Source organism: Sceloporus occidentalis, unplaced genomic scaffold (genome assembly GCF_023333645.1).
Source record: "Sceloporus occidentalis isolate IW3139 unplaced genomic scaffold, rSceOcc1.0.p SCAF_1, whole genome shotgun sequence".
Taxonomy (NCBI): domain Eukaryota; kingdom Metazoa; phylum Chordata; class Lepidosauria; order Squamata; family Phrynosomatidae; genus Sceloporus; species Sceloporus occidentalis.
Window position 1 is genome coordinate 250,967,373 of NW_028316981.1, and position 22,390 is coordinate 250,989,762.

The 22,390-nt window shown below is 44.9% G+C and overlaps 1 protein-coding gene across 4 annotated transcripts in view; it reads right to left on the minus strand.

Moving 5' to 3' along the window:
* Positions 1-561: 561 nt before the first annotated feature.
* LOC149323744 (zinc finger protein 474-like) overlaps positions 562-22,390 on the minus strand; it is a 44,055-nt gene continuing 22,226 nt past the window's right edge. Inside the window, exons 5-11 of one of the 4 annotated variants that reach the window (XM_089491697.1) lie at positions 14,577-14,757; positions 4,775-4,882; positions 2,045-2,158; positions 1,206-1,298; positions 1,012-1,104; positions 768-848; positions 562-655 (exon numbers count right to left, since the gene is read on the minus strand). In XM_089491697.1, coding sequence (XP_089347823.1) covers positions 594-655; positions 768-848; positions 1,012-1,104; positions 1,206-1,298; positions 2,045-2,158; positions 4,775-4,882; positions 14,577-14,757 — 732 coding nt within the window. In that variant the 3' untranslated portion in view covers positions 562-593. Of the gene's footprint in view, positions 656-767; positions 849-1,011; positions 1,105-1,205; positions 1,299-2,023; positions 2,159-4,774; positions 4,883-7,260; positions 7,403-11,393; positions 11,935-14,576; positions 14,758-22,390 lie in introns of those variants that run through there. The other 3 variants (XM_089491703.1, XM_089491719.1, XM_089491711.1) reach the window with 3 other exon arrangements.

Here is a 22,390-nt window from a genome sequence, read left to right on the forward strand (position 1 = left end):
CTCCTCAATGTTCTCAAGGAACAAACCCGTGTTCTGAGGGAACTCACAAGCTTTGTAATGACTTCCAATGCAACAGGCAGGACAGGGGCCAGAGTGGTAAAGAGGAAAAGACTAACTAGTCAGCCTGCCATAAATGGGCATCCACTAGTGAGCTTCAAAGCAGCAATGCTGGACCGCCTGTTAATGCAGGGGTTGGCCCTCTAATCCTAGCTCAGTGACTGCTTATAAAAGTTCAACTCCAGGGGCTTATCCTCGGAGAACTCAAGATCATGTTTCAGCTGAACCATAGCAGCAGTCATTCAGCCCCTTGGAGGTTTCCCAGAGCAGACCTGCAAGAAAGATGAAAAAGCCTGTATCTTTGTTCCCTAACATATCAAACTTTGGTTGGAAAGGGTGATGCCAAAAAACAAAAAACAAAAAAAAGACAACATGACAGTTTAACAATACAATAAAAGGTTTATTCTGTACAACAGTGGCGTGGTTCATAAATAAATTGCAATATGAAAACATTGTGCAGATATTAAAAACAACAAAGTTGGCAATGTGCTCCTGCTCAAACAACAACATTGCTAATTAAACAAAAATTAATGTTTCTACTGTTCCACAGATTCCTTCCACCTTTCCAGCCTATCCAATCGCTCGACCACAGTGTTCCCTGAAATACATTACATAAATAGCATAACTATCAAGCATATGGGGGCATGTTGAGATATTCAGGAATTAACACTACCAATATGTAGGTTGCATGGGCTAATTAGCAAACTTACAAAATCCTGGTGGTGGAGCAGCTTCCCTGGCTGCTATAAGGCTCTGCTCCAAACGCTCTAGGCGATCACTGAGCTGGGTCCCTTCATCAAAACAATATATTAACTTAATTAAAAAATGTTTTAATATAATTACCAGAAGTAGTCAACATTACATTTAAACAACTACAGGTATGTGCACTGTGTGACATATGTATAATTTAAGGCATAACATCACCATTAAGTTGGTAGTGGAACGATAACCTACAAAAACCTGAAGGTGGAGCATCTGGATGTTGGGGGGGCAGGTTATCTGCCACAATGTTCTCCAGACGCTCGATTCTTTCACAAACTTCTGACCCTGAAACACAAAACAAAATATGAAAAAATTATATATTTTTCAATCTTTGCTATTACATCAGCAGATGTAATGCAAACCGTTACATGTGTGTATACACTTACAAGTCTCTGGAGGTGCAGCGTCCTGTGTAGGGGGTGCCTGGGTTACATGGACCTGCACCCCAGATGGCCCTGGTTGTTCCTCAGGGTTATCATCTGTGGGAGGAAAGCATAAAATATTAATATGATATTGGTATGTATTTGTATGGATCTAAGTAGGGATTCACAAATTTTTCTTTTAAACTATATATTAAACAGCTTTTAAATAGGGGTGTGTGTGTGTGTACGCACACACGCGCACATGCGCATATAAATACTATTAGATGTTTACTAGCTATACATACACATACATTTATATGTCACACACATATATCTATGGAAATCAAAAGATATAATTATTTGTTTATGTATGTATGTATAGGTGCATGTACTTCCACAAATCCAGAACTGGTGGATGTGTATCTTTTCATACATGAGTCTCTCTCTCTCTCTCTCTCTCTATATATATATATATATATATACACACACACACACACACACACACACACACACACACACACACATTGAAAGATGCATACACACACTCACATATATGTATAAAGTGATGTTTTGGTTTAGATAAATGTGTGTATAAATACAAAAACACACTCACATATGTAAGTACATACACACACACACACACACACCTAAATATATGCACATTGATCCATGTATGCACACACTAACATAAACATGAATCTATATTAGTATATGTGTGTGTATGTGTGCGTGTGTATACATAGATTCATGTATGTTTAGTTACAGATGTTTGTATACACACACACACACACACACACAAATTTCTTAATATTTCTAGTACATGATCTACATTCACTACTTACGTTAAAGGGATTGGTCCCTACCATGTCGAGGGGAAAGAGTGTGTCTTTTGAGAGAACCCTCAGTGGTTTCTTCGTCAGGAGAGCTTGAGGATGAGGAGTCCTCCTCTCTCCTCCTTCTGTCCCTGGTCCCCTGAACTGTAGAAGGAAGAAAAGAGCATTTTATTGCAATTGCTTGTACCTTTTAGAATGTTGCTAACAATAAAACAACAAAAATATGCAAACACACACACAGCCTGAAAATTGCACCCATACCCACACCCACCCACACACACACACACACACAGAGAGAGAGAGAGAGAGAGAGAGAGAGAGAGATTATGTATGCTTCATGTCTCTGTGTGTGTATTTCACACACACGGACGCACAAACATGCATATATATGGATTGAGGCGGGATTACAGCATGATACAAATACAGAAGACACAATAAATCAGTCACATTAATCCCAAAATCCTCCCACCCTTACAAAATTAAAATACAAAGCAATTAAAATAATTACATAATAATAATACAGTCTAAAAATAAGCAGGTGGTATGGACGATACCGGCAGACAGGGTAGCTTCCTTTCTTTGCTTTCTTTCTTTGGGAGGTCAGTCTGGGAAGGCCCGCCAGAAGAGATCCGTCTTGACAGTCTTTTTAAAGGCGTCTAAGGTGGTGATAAGACAGATTTCCTCCAGCAGGTCATTCCACAGTTTCAGAGCGGCAAATAGAAAGGACCTCTGGGAGGTTGCAGCCATATTTTGAACTAATTGAAGCTTCTGAACTTGGCACAAGGGTAGCCCCATGTAGAGCATGTTACAGAAATCAAGATGAGAGGTTACTTGGACATGTATCACTGCTTCTAGGTCTCCCTGATCCAGGTAAGGATGCAGCTGGTGTATCAACCGAAGTTGATAGCAAGCGCTCCTGGCTGTTACATCTATCTGAGATGACAATTGAAAGGAAGAGTCCAGGAGCACTCCTAAGCTGCGCACACTGTTTTTTTAGGGAAGTTTGACCCCATCCAGGACTGGATGGTAAATCTCCGTCCCTGGATTTGGGGTGCCTATAGCGAGTACCTCCATTTTACCTGGATTCAGCCTGAGTCTGGTTTTCCTCATCCAGTCCATTACCTACCTAAGGCAGTCATTCAGAGGATAGATGCCTTCCTTAGTCACTGCAGCAGTCCGAGACACAGAGAAACATATTTGGGTGTTATCAGCGTACTGATAACCCTGTGTCTCCAGATGATCTTATCCAACAGTTTCATGTAAATGTTGAATAGCATGGGAGAGAGAATGGTGCCTTGAAGGATGCCAGATTTTAACTCTCTTTTAGAAGAGCAACTGTGTCCTAGCACTACCATCTGGAATCTGCCTAAGAGAAGAACAGTGCCCCCGATTCCCAACTCCCTCAAGAATTCCAGAAGAATATCATGGCTGATGGTATTGAAGGCCACTGAAAGGTTCAAGAGTACCAACAGGGTCTCACTTCCCCTGTCAATACCCAGACAGAGATCATCAACTAAGGTGACCATGGCAATCTCAACTCTGCATCCCATCCTAAAGCTGGTTTGAAATGGACCTAGATCATCGGTTTCCTCCATGACTGCTTGGAGTTGAATGGCAACCACCCTCTTGATCACCTTATCCACAAATGGGAGCAAGGAAACTGATCTACAGTTATTTCTGTAATGGTTTACCAACAGCTTCTTTCCAGCTGGCTGGAAAATAACCCTCCCTGAGAGATGCATTAATTAAAGATTGAAGAAACTCCTTTGTTGCATCTCCTCCTGGGACGGCCAGCCATGTGGGACAAGATTCAAGTGGGCAGGTTGTCTTTTTCACACTTCCAAGGAGCTTGTCCACTTCATTGGTACTCATAGACTCAAACCGATCCATTTTAACACTGTCCACGAAGCTGCTGGACAGCTCTCTTGTCATTTCTGAAATAATGCCTGCGTCCAAGTCAGCTCTTACCTGAGAGATTTTATCTGCAAAAAAGTCATTAAATGCATCATAGCAGACTTTAGTTGGTTCCAATAAAAGGTTCAGGGTGGAAGGCATCTGAGTTAGATCCTTAACTACCCTGAACAACTCTGCTGGATGAGACTTCGCAGATGCAATACGTGCAGAGAAGAAAGACTGCTTTGTTGCATCTATTGCCATTCCACAGAAATCAAGGAAATCTCTATGGTGTTTCTTGTCAGATAAAAGTTGAGATTTTTGCCAGCAGCACTCTAGGTGTGCAGCCCGCTTCATTTTCCAAATGTATTCTGTGTACCAGGATGTATGATTTGAAGCGGGCTGAAAAGGACGCTTGGGAGTAATTGTGTCTGTGGCCTTGGTAAGATCAGTGTCATTACCAACCACAGAACCCTCTAAGGCTTTTTGGAACCTAGCAGGTTCCATCAGCTTTCAAGGGCAAACCATTCTAATAGGTCCTCCACCCCCAAAGGGTGGGACAGTGGCTTTCAGTCCAAGCTTGACCAGGAAATGATCCATCCATGACAATACAGAGATATTAACTAATTCACCCACAGATATGCTTGTTCCGAACAAAAGACTGCATCAAAGATATGACCTGCACAATGTGTAGGCCCAAGGACTATCTGGGATACGCCCATCTTTGTTATGGAAGCTATGAACTCCCAAGCTGCATGTGTTAGATTTGTTAAACCAGTCTCAAGGGAGATGTTGAGGTCACCCAGGTCTAAAAGCATGCATATATATATTGCGTGCACATGCACACACACACACACGAGAGTTTACCTTGTGGTGGAATAGAAAGGTGTCTGGCAGGGGAACCCCCAGGAATGCCTTCACCTTCCTCATATTCAAATGAGGATTCCTCCTTTCCCCTTCTTCTCGGTCTGGCACCTATAGACGAAGGAAAAAGAAGTACATCACCCTCAGGACAATGGGACCCTCCCCTTATCTGAAATCTAAAAAATCAAACAGGTTAAACTTGCCTGCTGGCCTCCTTTTTTGCCATGATGGTCTCCTGGCAAGCTCCCAAAGTGCCTTCATTCTCAAGAAGAAAGGAGGCTTCTTGGCGGACAGAGGGTTGCCATTGAAATTTTCCATGTGCCTTTCAGGTTTTTGAACTTGGAACGGCACTGCTCTGAGCATAACCTTTAAGGCCCAGGCTGCACAAGGCAACCTCGTAAATATTAATATTTCTCTTGTTGCTGGAATGCATCAGCTTCCTGGCAGCACTGAGCTGTTCGGCAATGTTGCCCACCAGGAGATGACTCTCATGGGTACACCTGTACTCAATTTGGGCAACCCTCTGTCAAGCCATGATGTCCTACTGCTCAAGTATGCATTAAAGTGTACTTTTCAACTGTTCCATTTTTCAAATGCAATAAAAAAATCATTTTGACCAATACACTGCTTCTGTGTGCTTAACAGGTGGGTATCTTGATACACTGTTTCACTTTTAAAGCATGGACACCATGCATTCTAAGGGGAACATCATTGGGCAGTAAGGAGGGAGACAGTGGCCGCATGGAGACAATACAGCGGATTTGCCATGTCTTCCTATCCCGTGGCGTTTTATCAATGGATCAGATTTGCGATATCTTTATATCATTCCTTTCCGCTTTGACAGGCACATTTTAAACAATTGTTATACCTATGATCCATGCAATTCCTATTGCAACACCAGGCACTGTTGTTATGGTTTGTGTCAATGACCCTGGCCTGAAATGCAGATGTATTCCTTAATGTTTCCACAGGGAAGGCCCGTTCTATTTTTTAATCATTTCTTTTAAAAACAATACATGTGGAACCATTCTTCATTTCTCAACTTACATGTGAACTACAAGCAGGCGTTTGCTACAAAAATATAGATTGGGTCTACTGTTTAATTGTTTAATTGTTAGTTAATTATGTAATTGTGTAACTGTTTCATTGTTAACTGTTCGCAAACTGTTAATTCTTTAACCTTAATAGTAGAGTGTCTCCCTAATGTAGAAGGGGAAAGATCAGGCAACCAAAATGCAATTGTGTAATCTGACCTTACTGTCGGGGGGGGGGGCATTTGCCACTGATAACCATTTTTAAACAGTTACATTGTGCACTGGAGCCCATGCAAAAGCATACCAAACAAACAAACAAAAACATTATATATATATATATATATATATATATATATATATATATATAGTACTTCATTACGTCCCGTAGGCTATTAGTGCATGTAAACATGCACATTTATGTACTGTTTTTGTTTGTGTGCGTAAATTTTTTTACTTTAGTTATGTCTGTCACAGCACTTAAAGGGGGATATATAAAATGAAATTTTATATATTAGACATTCACATAAGAGAAGGTAAGAGGAAGCAATGTACATGTGTCTGTTAAGAAATACATATCATAAGTATGTCACCATAGCTTGCAGCAAATCCACATGGAAAATAAATTCTCAGGACTCCAACATTTTTGAGTATGATGTTTATTATCTTCTAGAGAAAAGGGAAGCAGCAAAGGGAGCACTCACAAGTGGAGGCAATGTAGGAGTTTTCTCACTTACCACCACATTGTCCACATGGTGCATAACAATCTGTCTATTATGGTCAAGGGTAATGTAAGGAAACAATGAGATACCAACACATGGAGGCAAGGGTAGACTGTTCAAATTAATGACCTAATTGTATACTTTCAAAAGTTACCTTAGTGAATTTATCAAATTATACTAATATGCACATTTTTGCACAGTAAAGCAGCTAAAGTATCTTATTGTTGCTGCTGTTGGCAAAACTAATCAACAAAGGCTTCCCATATAGCTTTGCTATCCTTTGTTTTCTTAATCTCACTATATGGTGCTCTGTTTGCAGCATTCACTGTGTAGAGTGCTGGTTGAGCTGAGCAACATGTCCGTACCTCACCATCTGTCTCAACTATATTGTGTAATATTACACAAGGAGCTATTATAGAATTCACATTCTCCTCTGCAACTTCTAAGGGGGCTGTCAGGCATCTCCAACTTGCATTTAGCCGTCCAAGTGCCCTCTTAACCACAGTCGTCGTCCTGTTGTGATGCATGTTGCACACTGCCTGGCAAGGATGCAATGCACCTTTGAATGGTGTCATGACCCAAGGCTTTATGGGGTAGGCAGCATCAGCCAACAGCAATGGCCCAACTTGATGGTCAAAGGCTTCATAGACTGGTGAGTGATGGAAGACAAAACTGTCATGGTTGCTCCCTGCCCATCCTGTCACAGGGTCTATGAATCTTCCTGTGTGGTCACATGTGCCGTGAAGCAGCATGGAGTATCTATTTTTCCGGTTAATGAACTGACCACCTTGATGCATTGGAGCAATGATTTGACAGTGGCAGCCGTCCACAGCACTGATCACCTGTGGAAATCCCATTGCCTCAAATCCAGCCATAACCTGTGGGTACATCAGAAATGAAAAAATAGCTATCAGTATTGCACACAGCAAAGTAGACATGTTAAATACATATACAAACACCACAAGAAGCTAGAAATGCTCACCTTTTTGTGGTCCCCAAGATACACTGCCTCCTGCATCAGGACCATCTCCATAGCAATAACAACTTGGATAAATGCTTTACAGACAGTGGGCTTCCCAACACCAAAACATGTTAAGGAAAATGCAACATGGGATATACAGTAGAAGAAATAAAACATGTATGTGAGAGTCACTATGACTAAGCAAAAGCAATTAAGAAGCCACACAGGTGTAAAAGCTAATGTAATTTAGCAGTCCTAAATGCCAAGGACAGAAATGTAGAGTGTATAATTGGAAACACCTGAGAATCGTTAAGTGTACAAGGTGAAATGATGAAATCATTAAGTATGGGTTGAACTATGAAAACCAATCAAAATGAGTGTACACGCCCACTGGGTGGAAACTGACTAAGTGGGTGGTGTTTGACAATGGCTATAATAATTGCTATGTTTGCCAATGTATTTTGTGGGTAGTTGGAGTGTTTTGGGTAGTTGTGGAGTTTTGTGAGTAGTTTGGAGATTGTAGAGATTGTGATTTGTGAGGGCATTAGTATTTGTATATAGTAGAATAAAGTAGATCTTTTATATAAGACTACTGAGTTGTCTGGTGTCTTGAGTGAAGATACAAGAGCCAGCAGGATCCTGGAGAAGTGTGAAGACTTCTGTGGAAGAAGAGTGAGAAGGCTTGGAGAGTTTGTCAGGGTCTTCAGCCTATTCTCTGAAACTCTGCTGCTTTGGAGAAAAGCATTAACCACTGGCCAAAGCTGGTCAGCTCCGGTGCAAAACAAGGTGGTGAGTTAGAGCCAGAGGTGAAGAGCTACAACTCCCATCATCCCTGACAAAACATGTAGTGACGGTGGAATAGGTAGAAACCTTTGTGAGCAAGAATATAAACTACAGGAATTGCCTGACGTAAATGGATGTCCTGTCTTCTAAGATGTGGGTGCAGTTCTTCAACTATCAGATGGAAGACTCTGTTGGACATGTGGTACTCCTGCTTCCACATCTCATTGGACCACACAGTACAGGAAAAAAAAATTCCAAATCTCCATTGATTTTGGGTAAACCCACCATCTTCTTGGAATAGGTTCATAGAAGCGCTGCATAGCAATGGTAAAACTAGCGGCCTCACCAATATATCAGAAAACCATATTCAGCTCCACAATGTGATTGTTAAAGGTGTCTGTTATTGGTGCTGGATCAGATATCTGCATCTCCTCCCCATCATTCTCACCATCCTTATCCACATCCAAGGCTGATAACAAAGCCTCATGCTTACACAGGCGAACACTCCTCATCTAGAGGCACATGAGGACAGTGGATTGCAAGTATGTAAGCATTGCTAGCAAAATGGCAGCTAGGGAGACAGGATCCATGGCGCTCACCAACAGACCACAAGGATAGACAAAAGATGGCTGGAAATGTGACAAGGGATGAGCGGCAATACACCAAAGAATGTTTGTGTTACAGAAATGATGTGTCGCTATGTCATCAGTGATGCGATAATGCAATCATTTGATTTACTTTAAAAAATAACACAACAGATTTGATTACAGTCAATATTTGAATCAATCCTCTTCTAGCACAAACACCAGTGGGAACAACAATCGTGTTAAATAAAACATGAATGCATTGGAAAGAGAAATAATTCACTTGCATAGTGGGAACTACACATTTTGTGGAATCGATACATTGATTCGATGTCAATGAGATTTGTGGACTGATTTAAATCCAAGTGGGAATGAGCCCCAAGTCAATGGAAGCTAATGCTACAACTTCTTTTGCACTGTTAGTCTCAAAGGAGCTACAAGACCCTTTGCATACAGTTATTCCAGTCTAACATAGCTAAGCCTCTGAATTCCACCCTCCAGATAGTAAGAGCACACAAATCCTGGCTTTTGCTAGGAAAGTTTTCCTTTCTTAACAACTCTGATAATTAACAATGATTTCAGCAGATCAGCATTTGGTAATTTAAAATACAGTAGTCTCTCGATTATCTGACATAAATGGGGCTGACTGATAGTCGGATACCCAAAAATGTCGGATAATTCAGAGGGTCATTTTGTCCCCAATGACAGCACGCATGCACCCGTGCCACCATTGGGGACAAAAGTCACTCCCCTCCCTCCCTCCCTCCCTCCCTCCCTCCCTCCCTCCCATCTCCTTCTCTCCCATCTCCTTCCCTGCTTACCTCCTGCTTCCTCTGCGGCGGCTTCTGCGGGGGCAGATCTTCCCTTTCCCCCAAAGGGCTCTTTAGAGCCCTTTCAGGGAGAAGGAAGGGAAGAAGGGAAATCAAAGCCCTGCAAGGAGGAGGAGGAGTTGGCCCGCGACCCCTTCTCCTCTCTGAGGAGGTTGGCCAGACCTGAGGCATCCCTGGAAGGATGCCTCAGAACCAGCAAAGCTGGGTCTTTCTTCACCCCAAAAGGACTTTCAGGAGTCCTTTTGGGGTGAAGAAAGCAGTTTCACCCCACTCCCAACATCTCTTAAAGCATTTTAAAAAGATACAGATGAATGCCACAGCCTGTTTCTGCCAAAAGGTAACTTTGAAAAGTGGTGTCACCCCTCCCCCTTAGGGTGTCACCTGGTGCACTCCACACACCCCACATCCTCTAGTGATGCTACTGAGCTGTATATGTGAATTGTATCCATACATGGTTGCCCTTCTTCCCAGTTGAATCCCCATGCTGATCATGCCTTCTCGCCATGCTTTATCAGGGAGGAAGTCTAAACAGGGAGCCTCCTTGTAGGCTCCCTCTATGATTTAGAACCCTATGGAATTAGGAGCTAAGATTTGCAGGAAGTCTGCATACACAGAGCATGCCCTATACCCCTGATATTCCTGACAACTTGACAAAGGCAACAAAGGCAATCAAAATGTGACAAATGAAATGTGGTCCTGCTCTTCTCCTTCATGAACTATTGCCTTAACAAGAATGTCAAAGTAGGATTCTTCTGTCTGTGAAAATTAGATCTGTGACTCAGATGTCTTCTCTTCAAATGTGGCAAGAATACCTTGCATGGTGGCTTCAGGAACACTGGTATCTTTTGATTTCAATCACCCTTTGATCTCCTGTGGGCTCACAGCTGCCAGTGGAAGAAGAACATGGAACTACATGGGTGGAGCTACATGTACAAGTAGGATCTTGGACAATATTGGTAAAGTTCTTTGAAAACTTAAAATAATCACAAAATGATGTAATACATATAATTCAAATCTTGGAGAGAAAGCAGAGAGTTTCAGACTAAGAGAAATATTTTGACTGACGAGCAAACTGGAAGAGGGAAAGGCAAAGAACAGCCTTGGACTTCAATGTTCCTCAAACTGAAGGAGAACTGAAGGAACGCTTTGAAACAGTTCTCGGAAATCGTGCCCCCTGGAACAGATCGGGGACGTGATTGGAATGCCCGGCAGCAGCTGTGGCTTTCCTCTGTGCGGTAAGTTGTGTTCTGGGGCCCATCACGTTCCCAGAATGCTCCCTTTTTAGAACGTATTGGGCACGTTCCATGAAGGTAGTACAGTGGGCTTTGAGGTATTGAAGTACCATGAAGCAAACTCTTGACTTTAAGGAAATAAAAAGGAACTTTTGAACAATTTGGGAAGTAGGAAATGGGAAAACCCATTTTTCTTCTGGAGAAAGATAATGCAGTACCCAGATTCCCCAGATTCAGAAATGAGATTGATGACTAGATTAACTGTAAAACTAGAGCCTAAAGCTGGAAATTCAAGTCTGACAAATCGGTTAGCTGAGAATGTTGACTATTGCCTGAAGTCCTCCAGACCTTGGAAACAAGTGTGGTAACTAGGCTGGATATTTAAAATTCAGGGTTTGAAGGGGGAATGAAATTAGGTCATCCAAACACACAAAATGCCCACTTTTGAAGAAGATTACTGAAGGTTTTATTGTCTTTATTTTGAGCAGACAGATATTTTTTTAACAGAAACTTAATCAGTAAACATAAGCATTCTTACACATGATTTATTAACTCTGAGGTTTGAAAAGGCAGAGCCACTTCTTAGCAAAGATTGCTATATTAAGATGTTGATATTCATTATGCAGTTTGGAAGCCATTCTGAAGGCTCGTCTAGATGCTTGAACCTCTTTAAATCTTATGACCAATGTAGTCATGACCAATGTCACACAACGTCGCAGAAGCTACGTGCTCCATATTTCACTTACATTAGGAGTGTTCAGTTAATTTTAATAGGACACATTTGAAACCTGATTCTGTACAATGCAGAAACCTATCTAGGTGAGAAGAATTTTGCTCTTTAAAACTTTGGCTACAAAGGAGGAGCCTTTTATTTTGGTGTCTTTGGTTTACATGAACGCTGGTGGACGATCAGTCTGTCTGGCAAGAAGGTACGGCCACAAATATTACATGGAACTAACTGGCTCTGGGCACTTTGCCAAGCAGACTCATTTAAAGCATCAAGATCATAGTAACCTTTGGCTGGAAAATTAAAACAAAGAAAGAAAAGAAAAAATATATCAGTTTTCATTTTGGAGAGTTGTGTTCACTTTTTATGGAAAATATTTTCAGGAAATACCTGTTGACTGAGCCTTTCAGTTTTAACTAAATCATAGTCTTTAGGAGGGAGGAAAACCCCATCAAAACTCTGCTTATTGTCTCGGGGGTCAAATAAAGTTAACTACAAACTACAAATACATCATCTTGTATGTATGCAGAAAACATTTCAGCATGTGCTATGTTTCACATTCTTAGCTAATTATTAACATACTCAACTACACTTCAATATCAGCCAGTTTCACCACTTGGCTTTCTTACAAATCCTGCTTAATGAGCCAAGATTATCTGACCAAAGGGATGGAAGAAAAAGCACACCGCGTTCTGTATTTTGCTGTGTCCCCCTCCCTCCTGCCCTCTTGTTCTTGGGGTATAGGATCCAACTTTGTTCCAGTTTGGCTGTTGTTTTTTTAAATGACTTTGGTATGACTTCGAACAGGGTTAATTTGAGAACCCAATGGGCAAAATCAGCAGACTTCAGTTTATGCCCATTTTCATATTTCAGCTGGAACTGTCTGCAATTAAGTCTAGAGACTGAGGCAGCTGGAATGCATTTTAAATAGTATAATTATTTGCATCAAATCCTTGCTCTTTCTTTTGCCTTAAAATGGGCTTTAAAACATCTTTTCTTTCCACAAGGCTACCTTTAGTTGAGGTTGTTTAACAACTGAATGAGCTCCTACCAAGAGCATCTACACTTCACAATCCTCCTTGGCAGCCCATGGCAAGCAAACTATATAGCTTTATTTGAAACAGCAAGTGCTGTGCCTTTGCCAAAAGGTATGGTATTTTAGGCAGTAACTTTTAATGCATTACCTAGATTTTATGTTCAGATATTGAGCCCAAATTTAAAACCAATGGTGTGTTTTTTTAAAAAAGAAAAGTCAATTGTTTATATAGAAGGCAAAAATACAGACTTTTCCATAGAAACCCAGGCAGTTGTAATATGATTCATATTCAGTGCTCCATATGAGAATAAGCCTTAGATCTCTTAATGCGTCTGTTCCTAATATTCTTTTTCACTAGATGAGCAACCAACTGTGTTTCTTTTTGGCTGAAGCAAATAGTCTTCTCATTTGCAGGAAATGAATGTGTGTGTTGTATACTTTGGAATAGTCAGGGCCAAACTACACATTACCTTGCTGCTATGTTAGCTCCTTCACTATTGCAAAAAATACCCTTGGGGGAAGTGTGTTGCAGCAAAGCAGAGGGATGGGGAAGTAGATGCTTAACCCTTTCTTTGCCAGTCAGATTTCTTTTGAAATTTCATTTCAAAGTTCTAAAGAGAAGTTTGCAAAACAAATATAAGCCCAGAAGAGGAAAGCTTCAGGGGAAAGCAGATGGCAAGAGAAGAGTTATACCCATCTCCCATTTGTTGCTTCTGGTCTTCAAAGAACCTCCATGGTAGTTTGCTGCAGCAGAGAAACAGCCATCTGACGGATGTTATCCACAGGGTTGACCAGGGGAGTGGGGGATGATCATACAAATTACTGGGGCCCAGTGGTCCAGAAAGGGGCCAGAGCAGGATCCTAGGAGCTTTTGTCTTTGGGGCACAGCAGCCACAGATTCTATATTTTTGGATCTGGTAAGAGCAGAAAGGCAAGTGCCAAACTTACTCATAACAGATAGACCCCCTGAGCATCTGGTACACAGCAAAATGGCCTAATATCACTTAACAGATGCTGTGGAGATCTGTCTGTTGCAAGTGTGCCTGGCACACCATTCTCAGTTCTACAGACCAATTCTTCCTATTCTATAGGACCAGACAACTGAAGTATCACTGAGACCTCTCCTGAGATCCAGGTTTCTATGAGGCTTCTAGCCTGAAACTCTTGTGTGAGGCCCACCTCATGAGACTTGTGATTGGCTTTATACAGGCCTTTCTCATGTGTACTGGCCAGTCTGGAGTTTTGTATTGCTGTTAGGGCAACCCTAGTGAGAGGGGAGGCTCAAACATTATTTTCACCAGGGCTTGAATCTGCTCTCAGCAACCCTGGGGCCCTTTCACATTACAGAATTAAAAAACAATGATACCAGCTTAACCGTCACAGGAGTTTATCACACAGGGGGAAATTGGGGGTTTAAACAGGCATTTTCTGGGGATAATAATAATAATAATATAGTTTATTTGTAACCCGCTTTTCCAAAATTTTGATCAAAGTGGCGAACAATTATATATAAAAACAGCATTAAAAACAACACAGTAATACTAACAACAAAAGGGCCAGATAGAAGGGGAAGTCGATATATACATTCCAGGGTCATCAATGAAAAGGGGTAAGGGAAAAAATGATTTTTCACAGTGGGAAGGCTTGGGAAAAGAAATATGTCTTCAGGTTCTTTTTTTAAAAAAACAATATGGGGCAATACAAAATGTACATAAAAGTGATATTTCTTGTCTTCAGAAATATTCATTAATTTGTCAAATGAAAGTAGAAGGGGCTTAAGCAGTGTGGCATAATTTTAATTAGCTGAAGTAAAACTTACATTCAACATATTAATGGATACTTACTTTGCCTCCTCAGACTCATCCATCTGTGCACTGATCACTTTATACTGTTACTTACCTCCTATAGATCTGACAACTGGCTTCACGGGTTCAGGTCTTCTTAAATGTTTTGGCAGCTGATCATTCTCAATATGCCATTTTTTCAGACACTGTGGTTCATGGATGCTTATAGACTGAGTTCCGTACTCACGACCACAAATGTAACAGATAACAGTTGGGGGTCTCCTTATCACTGCAGGCTGAAAGCAAGAAAATGTAATTTAAAAGATGATTTTAGAAAATCAAAAAGCAGAACTATCTAGTGATCAAACAGGACTTGGGAGATCAAGGGTTCAGTCCCCACTGAGCCATGAAACTCACTGGGTGACCTCTGGCTAGTTACTCTCCCTCAACTTGACCTACCTCATAGAACTGTTATTCTGAGGATTGTGAAAGAGCATGCATACACATTAAGTTTACCCCCCCACCCTCAAAAAAAAAGTTGGATTATAACATAGTTTTTTGTGGGTTTTTAAGGCTATGGGGCCATGTTCTAGAAGAGTTTATTCCTGACGTTTCTCTAGCATCTGTGGCTGGCATCTTCAGAGAATGCTGGCATGGAAGTAAGTGGGGTATGTATATACTGTGTGACCCTCGGTTGGAAAAAGTGATTTCCATGTTAATCTGTGTATTCTGTTATTGTATGGCAAGGCCTCAGGATATGCAAAGAGATTCTCTGTTTTGATGGATGAAATAAAAAAGGTACAGTCAGCCCATTGTTTTTATTGAACATCTTATAGGCTGGGTGGAGGCTAGGGAGAGAATAAAAGAAGACAAAGGGAGAGAGTAGTCAGACTACTCTGCAGCCTGATATATGAGATGGCTATGTTGTAAACTCTAAGCTGCTGTTCTGAGTTGATAATTTGCTAATCAACCTAAATATATGTAAGAGAAAGAGCTCTGGTGGTGCAGTCGTTAAATGCTGGTACTTCAGCCACAATAGTGTAATTTCGATTCTAGAGGAAGGCTTCAAGGTCCACTCAGCCTTCCATGCTTTCTTAATAAATAATAATAATAAAATTTTTATTTATATCCCGCCCTTCCAAAAGATCAGGGCGGCTTACAGCATGCAACACGTGCATCAAAATACAAAGTTAAAAACACATACAGCAATCTTAAAATAACAATAAAAATCCCCATTAGCCCAGCCTCATGGCCACGGAAGAGGAGGGAGGCCCACAGGATATTTAATCGGGGAATGCCTGATTGAATAGGAAGGTTTTGAGGTCCTTCCTAAATTGGGCCAGGGTGGAAGATGAGCGGAGCTCCGTGGGCAGCGTATTCCAAAGGGCTGGGGCAGCTGTGGAAAAGGTCCTTCTTGAAGTAGAAGCTAACCTGGCCCCAGGCACCTTCAGCAGTTGCTGCCCAGATGTTCTGAGGGTGCGAGGCGGAATGTACGGAGAGAGGCGGTCCTTCAGGTAACCTGGGCCCAAGCCATTTAGGGCTTTATAGGTAATAACCAACGCCTTATATTGAGCTCGGAAGCGAATGGGCAGCCAGTGAAGATCTTTTAACACAGGTGTTATATGGCTGGTCCTGGAGACACCAGTGACCAGCCGGGCTGCCATGTTCTGTACCATTTGAAGCTTCCGAGTTTGGTATAAGGGTTGCCCCATGTAGAGTACATTGCAGAAGTCCAATCTCGAAGTTACCAGAGCGTGTACTACAGTTTCTAGGTCCCCCTGGGCCAGGTATGGGCGCAGCTGGCGAATCAGCCGAAGCTGATAACAGGTGCTCTTGACCGTCGCATTCACCTGAGCAGTCAGGTGAAGCGACGAGTCAAGGAGCACTCCCAAACTGCGCACGGAGTCCTTCACGGGGAGCGTGACCCCGTTCAGGACAGGTGGAACCACCGCCATTCCTGGACCAGGGGAACCTATCACTAGTACCTCCGTTTTCTCTGGATTCAGTTTGAGTCGGTTTTCCCTCATCCAGCCCATTACTGACTCCAGACAGGCCACGAGAGGAGAGACGCCATCCCCGGTCACTGCATCAGTCGGAGACATAGAGAAAATGATTTGGGTGTCATCAGCGTACTGATAACCCCGCGCCCCATGTCTCCGGATGACCTCTCCCAGCGGTTTCATGTAAATGTTAAATAGCATGGGAGACAGAATGGCTCCTTGAGGGACCCCAGTTTTAAGGGGCCTCTCGCCGGAGCACACGTCTCCCAGCTGCACCATCTGGGACCTCCCAGAGAGGTAGGAGCGGAACCACTGGAGCGCAGTGCCCCCAATTCCCACCTCTGCCAGGCGCCCCAGAAGGATACCATGGTCTATGGTATCGAAAGCCGCTGAGATGTCCAAGAGCACCAACAGGGACACGCTTCCCCTGTCAATGCCCAGACGGAGATCATCGACCAAGGCGACCATGGCCGTCTCAACCCCGTAACCCGCCCGGAAGCCAGTTTGAAATGGGTCCAGATAATCCGTTTCATCCAAGACCGCCTGAAGCTGGATCGCAACCGCCCTCTCGATCACCTTGCCCAAAAATGGTAGCAGCGAAACTGGCCGATAATTATTATGAACCAGGGGGTCGAGGGAGGGCTTTTTTAGGATCGGTTTTACGATGGCCAATTTAAGATCCGATGGAAATTGCCCATCCCTCAGAGATGTATTAATTATCCGGCGTAACAATGACGTTACCGCCGGCCCCCCCTGGGCCGCTAACCACGAGGGACAGGGATCAAGAGAGCAGGTCGTTTTCCGAACACTTCCGAGGATCTTGTCCACATCCTCGGTACTCACCAACTCAAACTGATCCAGTATAACATAGTCCGCGGAGGCTCTGGACACTTCTACCCTAGGCTCTGCTATAATGTCAGCGTCCAGACCTTCGCTTATACGAGAGGTTTTACCCGCGAAAAAGTTGTTAAACAAGTCACAGCAGGCCTTAGAAGGTTCAAGGATCTGGTTCAGGGCAGGAGGGAGCTGAGTTAGCTCCCTGACCACCCTGAACAACTCTGCCGGACGCGATTCAGCGGACGCAATACGAGCACCATAGAACGAGTTCTTTGTTGCTCGTATTGCCTCTCCGTAGTCCTTCAACAATTGGGCCAGGAGAGTCTTGTCGTCTAAGCAAAGGTGTTTCCGCCAACGGTACTCTAGCCGTCGCAGAACCCGCTTCCTCGCCCGGAGATCTTCCGTGTACCAGGGCTTACGTTTGGAAGCAGGCCTGAGAGGGCGCTTGGGAGCGATCCTGTGTATAGCCCCGGAAAGGCCGGTATTCCAGATACCGGTAAGGGCATCAACAGAGTCGCCGTCATTCCCAACCGTGAGCCCCTCTAAGGCTTCTTGGAACCTCTCAGGTTCCATCAGCCTTCGAGGGTGGACCATCCTAGTAGGTCCACCACCCCCGGGGGGGATCTGGGTAGAAGCCTTGATTTTCACCTCTACCAGGAAATGATCCGTCCATGACAGGGGGGAAACATTGACTATTTCCACCCACGGATTTTCCACATCCGAACAGAAAACCATATCAAGAGTATTACCTGCGCAATGCGTAGGACCCTGTATCAGCTGGGACAGGCCCATGGCCGTCATGGTATCCATGAATTCCCGAGCCGCACCGGATGGAACATAGCTGGCCGTGAGGGAAATGTTGAAATCGCCCAGGACAAGAAGCCTGGGCGTCTCCAACATCAGCTCAGCGACCAGCTGTGTCAGCTCGTTAAGGGAGTCCGCTAATGCACGGGGTGGCCGATACACCAGCAGAATCCCTAGACTGTCCCTAGCCTTTAGGGTCAGGTAAATACACTCGATATAGGAGGTCTGTCGGATGTGGTTCCTGGTGAGGGACACGGTGTTCCTATGTACCAAGGCCACACCCCCCCCCGCCCACCTAACCTGCGCTGGTCCTTCACCGAGTACCCAGCAGGCAGGGCCTGAGCCCACACAGCATCCCCTTCAGGCCCCAGCCAGGTCTCGGTAATGCAAGCCAGGTCACACTTCGAGTCCTCCAGGAGATCCTGGAGGATGTGGGTCTTGTTATTAATAGACCTGGCATTGCACAGGAGCAGCGACAGGGTTTGTGGCACGGTTGGAACGACCCTCAGGTCCTTCAGGATGGGAGGGGGACAGGAAGGCGAGATAGATATAGCGCATCGATCGCGCCTTCCCCTGGAACGCAGGTCCCTTCTCCCACCGCCATACCTCCCCCTGCCCCACACAACCTCAATTGGGGCTCCGCCCTCCAAGATGTCATCCCCGGCCCAGGCATCCCCCGCATCCCTAACCTCCCCCCGTCCCTCTATGGCAACTAGTGGAGCAGAGGGCAGCCACTATAGGCATCCTCGTGCTCCCTGGCTAACCCAAGCCTCCCACGCCCTGATGGAAAACTGCGCAGCTGCGCAGCTTCGCAACTGCGGTGTTGCCCAAGTCCGTGGGCGGCACTCCCGGGGCGGTGCACAGATGCGCACCTCGAAGAACCCGGGAGGAGGCCGCCCGGCGAAGGGTGCAGTCCCGGCGACAGCGGCGGCGGCAGCGGTGGTCCTGGCGTGGAGGCGGAAGGGGGCGTGTCGGGAGGGTCCGGTTCCCCGGCTTTATCCCCGCCGCTCTCACCTGGCGGGGCTCCTCCCAACTTCCCCCCAGATGGTCCTTAAAGGGCCCACACGTCCAAAACTGGCCGCCAAGCGCCAAGGCCAGACCAGTCCCGGTGTTGCCCAAGTCCGTGGGCGGCACTCCCGGGGCGGTGCGCAGATGCGCACCTCGAAAAACCCGGGAGGAGGCCGCCCGGCGAAGGGTGCAGTCCTGGCGACAGCGGCGGCGGCAGCGGCGGCTAGGGCTCGCAGGTCTTCCCAGGGGCCTTGGGAGTTGGAGTTCTTAAGTCCCTTCTCCCTTGCCACACCCCTTAAAGGCAGAGTCCAGGGCTGGGGCTCGCAGGTCTTCCCAGGGGCCTTGGGAGTTGGAGTTCTTAAGTCCCTTCTCCCTTGCCACACCCCTTGAAGGCAGAGTCCAGGGCTGGGGCTCGCAGGTCTTCCCAGGGGCCTTGGGAGTTGGAGTTCTTAAGTCCCTTCTCCCTTGCCACACCCCTTGAAGGCAGAGTCCAGGGCTGGGGCTCGCAGGTCTTCCCAGGGGCCTTGGGAGTTGGAGTTCTTAAGTCCCTTCTCCCTTGCCACACCCCTTAAAGGCAGAGTCCAGGGCTGGGGCTCGCAGGTCTTCCCAGGGGCCTTGGGAGTTGGAGTTCTTAAGTCCCTTCTCCCTTGCCACACCCCTTAAAGGCAGAGTCCAGGGCTGGGGCTCGCAGGTCTTCCCAGGGGCCTTGGGAGTTGGAGTTCTTAAGTCCCTTCTCCCTTGCCACACCCCTTAAAGGCAGAGTCCAGGGCTGGGGCTCGCAGGTCTTCCCAGGGGCCTTGGGAGTTGGAGTTCTTAAGTCCCTTCTCCCTTGCCACACCCCTTGAAGGCAGAGTCCAGGGCTGGGGCTCGCAGGTCTTCCCAGGGGCCTTGGGAGTTGGAGTTCTTAAGTCCCTTCTCCCTTGCCACACCCCTTAAAGGCAGAGTCCAGGGCTGGGGCTCGCAGGTCTTCCCAGGGGCCTTGGGAGTTGGAGTTCTTAAGTCCCTTCTCCCTTGCCACACCCCTTAAAGGCAGAGTCCAGGGCTGGGGCTCGCAGGTCTTCCCAGGGGCCTTGGGAGTTGGAGTTCTTAAGTCCCTTCTCCCTTGCCACACCCCTTAAAGGCAGAGTCCAGGGCTGGGGCTCGCAGGTCTTCCCAGGGGCCTTGGGAGTTGGAGTTCTTAAGTCCCTTCTCCCTTGCCACACCCCTTGAAGGCAGAGTCCAGGGCTGGGGCTCGCAGGTCTTCCTGGAGCTTTCTTAGGTTGGTAAAATGAGTATCCAGCTTGTTGGGGGCAATTGGCTTATATATTGTAAACTGGTGGCACAGTGGTTAAATGCCTGTACTGCAGCCATTCACTCGAAACCACAAGGTTGCGAGTTCAAGACCAGCAAAAGGGCCCAAGCTCGACTCAGGCTTGCATCCTTCCGAGGTCGCTAAAATGAGTACCCAGACTGTTGGGGGCAAATTAGCTTACTTGCTAATTAGCTTACTTGCTGTTCATCGCTATGATCTTTGGAATAGCGGTATATAAATAAAACAAATTATTATTAATTAACAAATTATAACAGGACCCCAGTCAAGGTTAGCTGGCAAATAGCAAAGACTGTGGCAAATCTACTGTGGGAACCATGCATGTTTCATGTCCCTTTTCCTTTAAAATAAAAGCAGTGGCAGTTGTGACTACATCAAAGATCACTTTTGTTTTCTGACAAAACTAAATTTCCTCAGTACCGAGGGGTATTGTCCAAGGGGAAGCACAAATTAAATTGAATGTTCCTGCAAAATATCTGTAGTGCCAGGGCTTTATTCACTTTACTCAACATTTGCTCTGCCTCCAAATGATTTATATTTTGACACAATGTTCTTTTATTGGAGATGATGGGAGCTAATGTATAGGGTAATGTGTTGGATAGCCTGAAGACAGTTTTTCATCTGAAGGAACCCAGACATTTGAGCAAGAGGCATAGAAACAGAGTACTGTACAAATATTTTGAAGTTCTTCTATTATCTTAATGTGTCAGGATCAAGTATGTGCTTTTACAGATGACATTGTACTGGTTTAATAAGTGTTTATACAGCTGGATTTCATTTTCCCCCCAAAATTGGGGATCAAACTTCTTTCTTCTTCAAGCATTCCTGGAAGTTATTCCAGGTGAAGCTTAAAACCTTACATCACCTGCTAAAACCTCAGCTGAATAGCTGCAGAGTCCTCTTCCCCCATTCTGTCCTAGAATATCATACAGACTCCATGACCTCAGCATCAACAGGATTTTCTTCATCCCATCTTCCACTAGCGTAGTATGCTCTTTCTAACTTCAGCCTAATGAACCTCCTGACAGTAAGGGCTGTTCGACAGTGAAACACACTCCCTCAGAGAGTAGTGGAGTCTCCTTCCTTAGAGGTCTTTAAATATAGGCTGGATGGACATCTGTCAGGGATGCTTTGATTGTGTTTTCCTGCATGGCAGGGGGTTGGACTGGATGGCCCTTGTGGTCTCTTCCAGCTCTACGATTCTATGATTCTAAACCTGAGCACCCATCTCAACCAGTTGTCAGTTGATTTGGTGCAAAGGTGTGTATGTTGAACTTGTCATGGACGAGAAAAGAATGGGGATGGAGCTTATGAGCACATGAACCTGGACCATCATTTCCTCTGGAGTAAGGCATGACTGTCATTTGGAGAATCAAGACTTAAGTCTACAAAAACTCATGCTGCCAACTTCTTTCTTTCGATTAGTCTGAAAGGTGCTACAAGATGTCTCTACAAGTAGTTATGTCTCTAGTAGTTACTCCTAATACAACCCTTTCAAACCTAAACATTATTTTCTGTTATTATATCTAATATACTGTTCTACTTCATGATGTATTGAGTTTTAGCTTAACTACAGAATACATATGCAAAAATCAGGCTTTTATTCCATTATTATGGGGCTCAACAGATCGCCCATAAGGGGTGGCCCCCAAACTCTGCTTTCTGTGGCGCGAAAAGGAGCCCCCAAAAGCAGCTCCTTTTTGCACCCTGGAAAGGGCACCATAGCTGTTGGCACATGGCTTTTCCATACTCTTTTGTTGCTGCAACATGTAGATGCAGTGCCAGAGGAGTGCTGTGACACCACGCGCCATGTGGTGCAGCCTGCGGCGTCATGCCGGCCTGGGGGCGGAATCGCATGCGTCATGTGGATGCCATGTCCCAACTCCACCCCCAGGCCAGCTTCCCGCCAGTCTGTACAGCCCCTATCTTTGACTACCCCTGCATATTTTGGGTGCAACCTATGTACAGGAT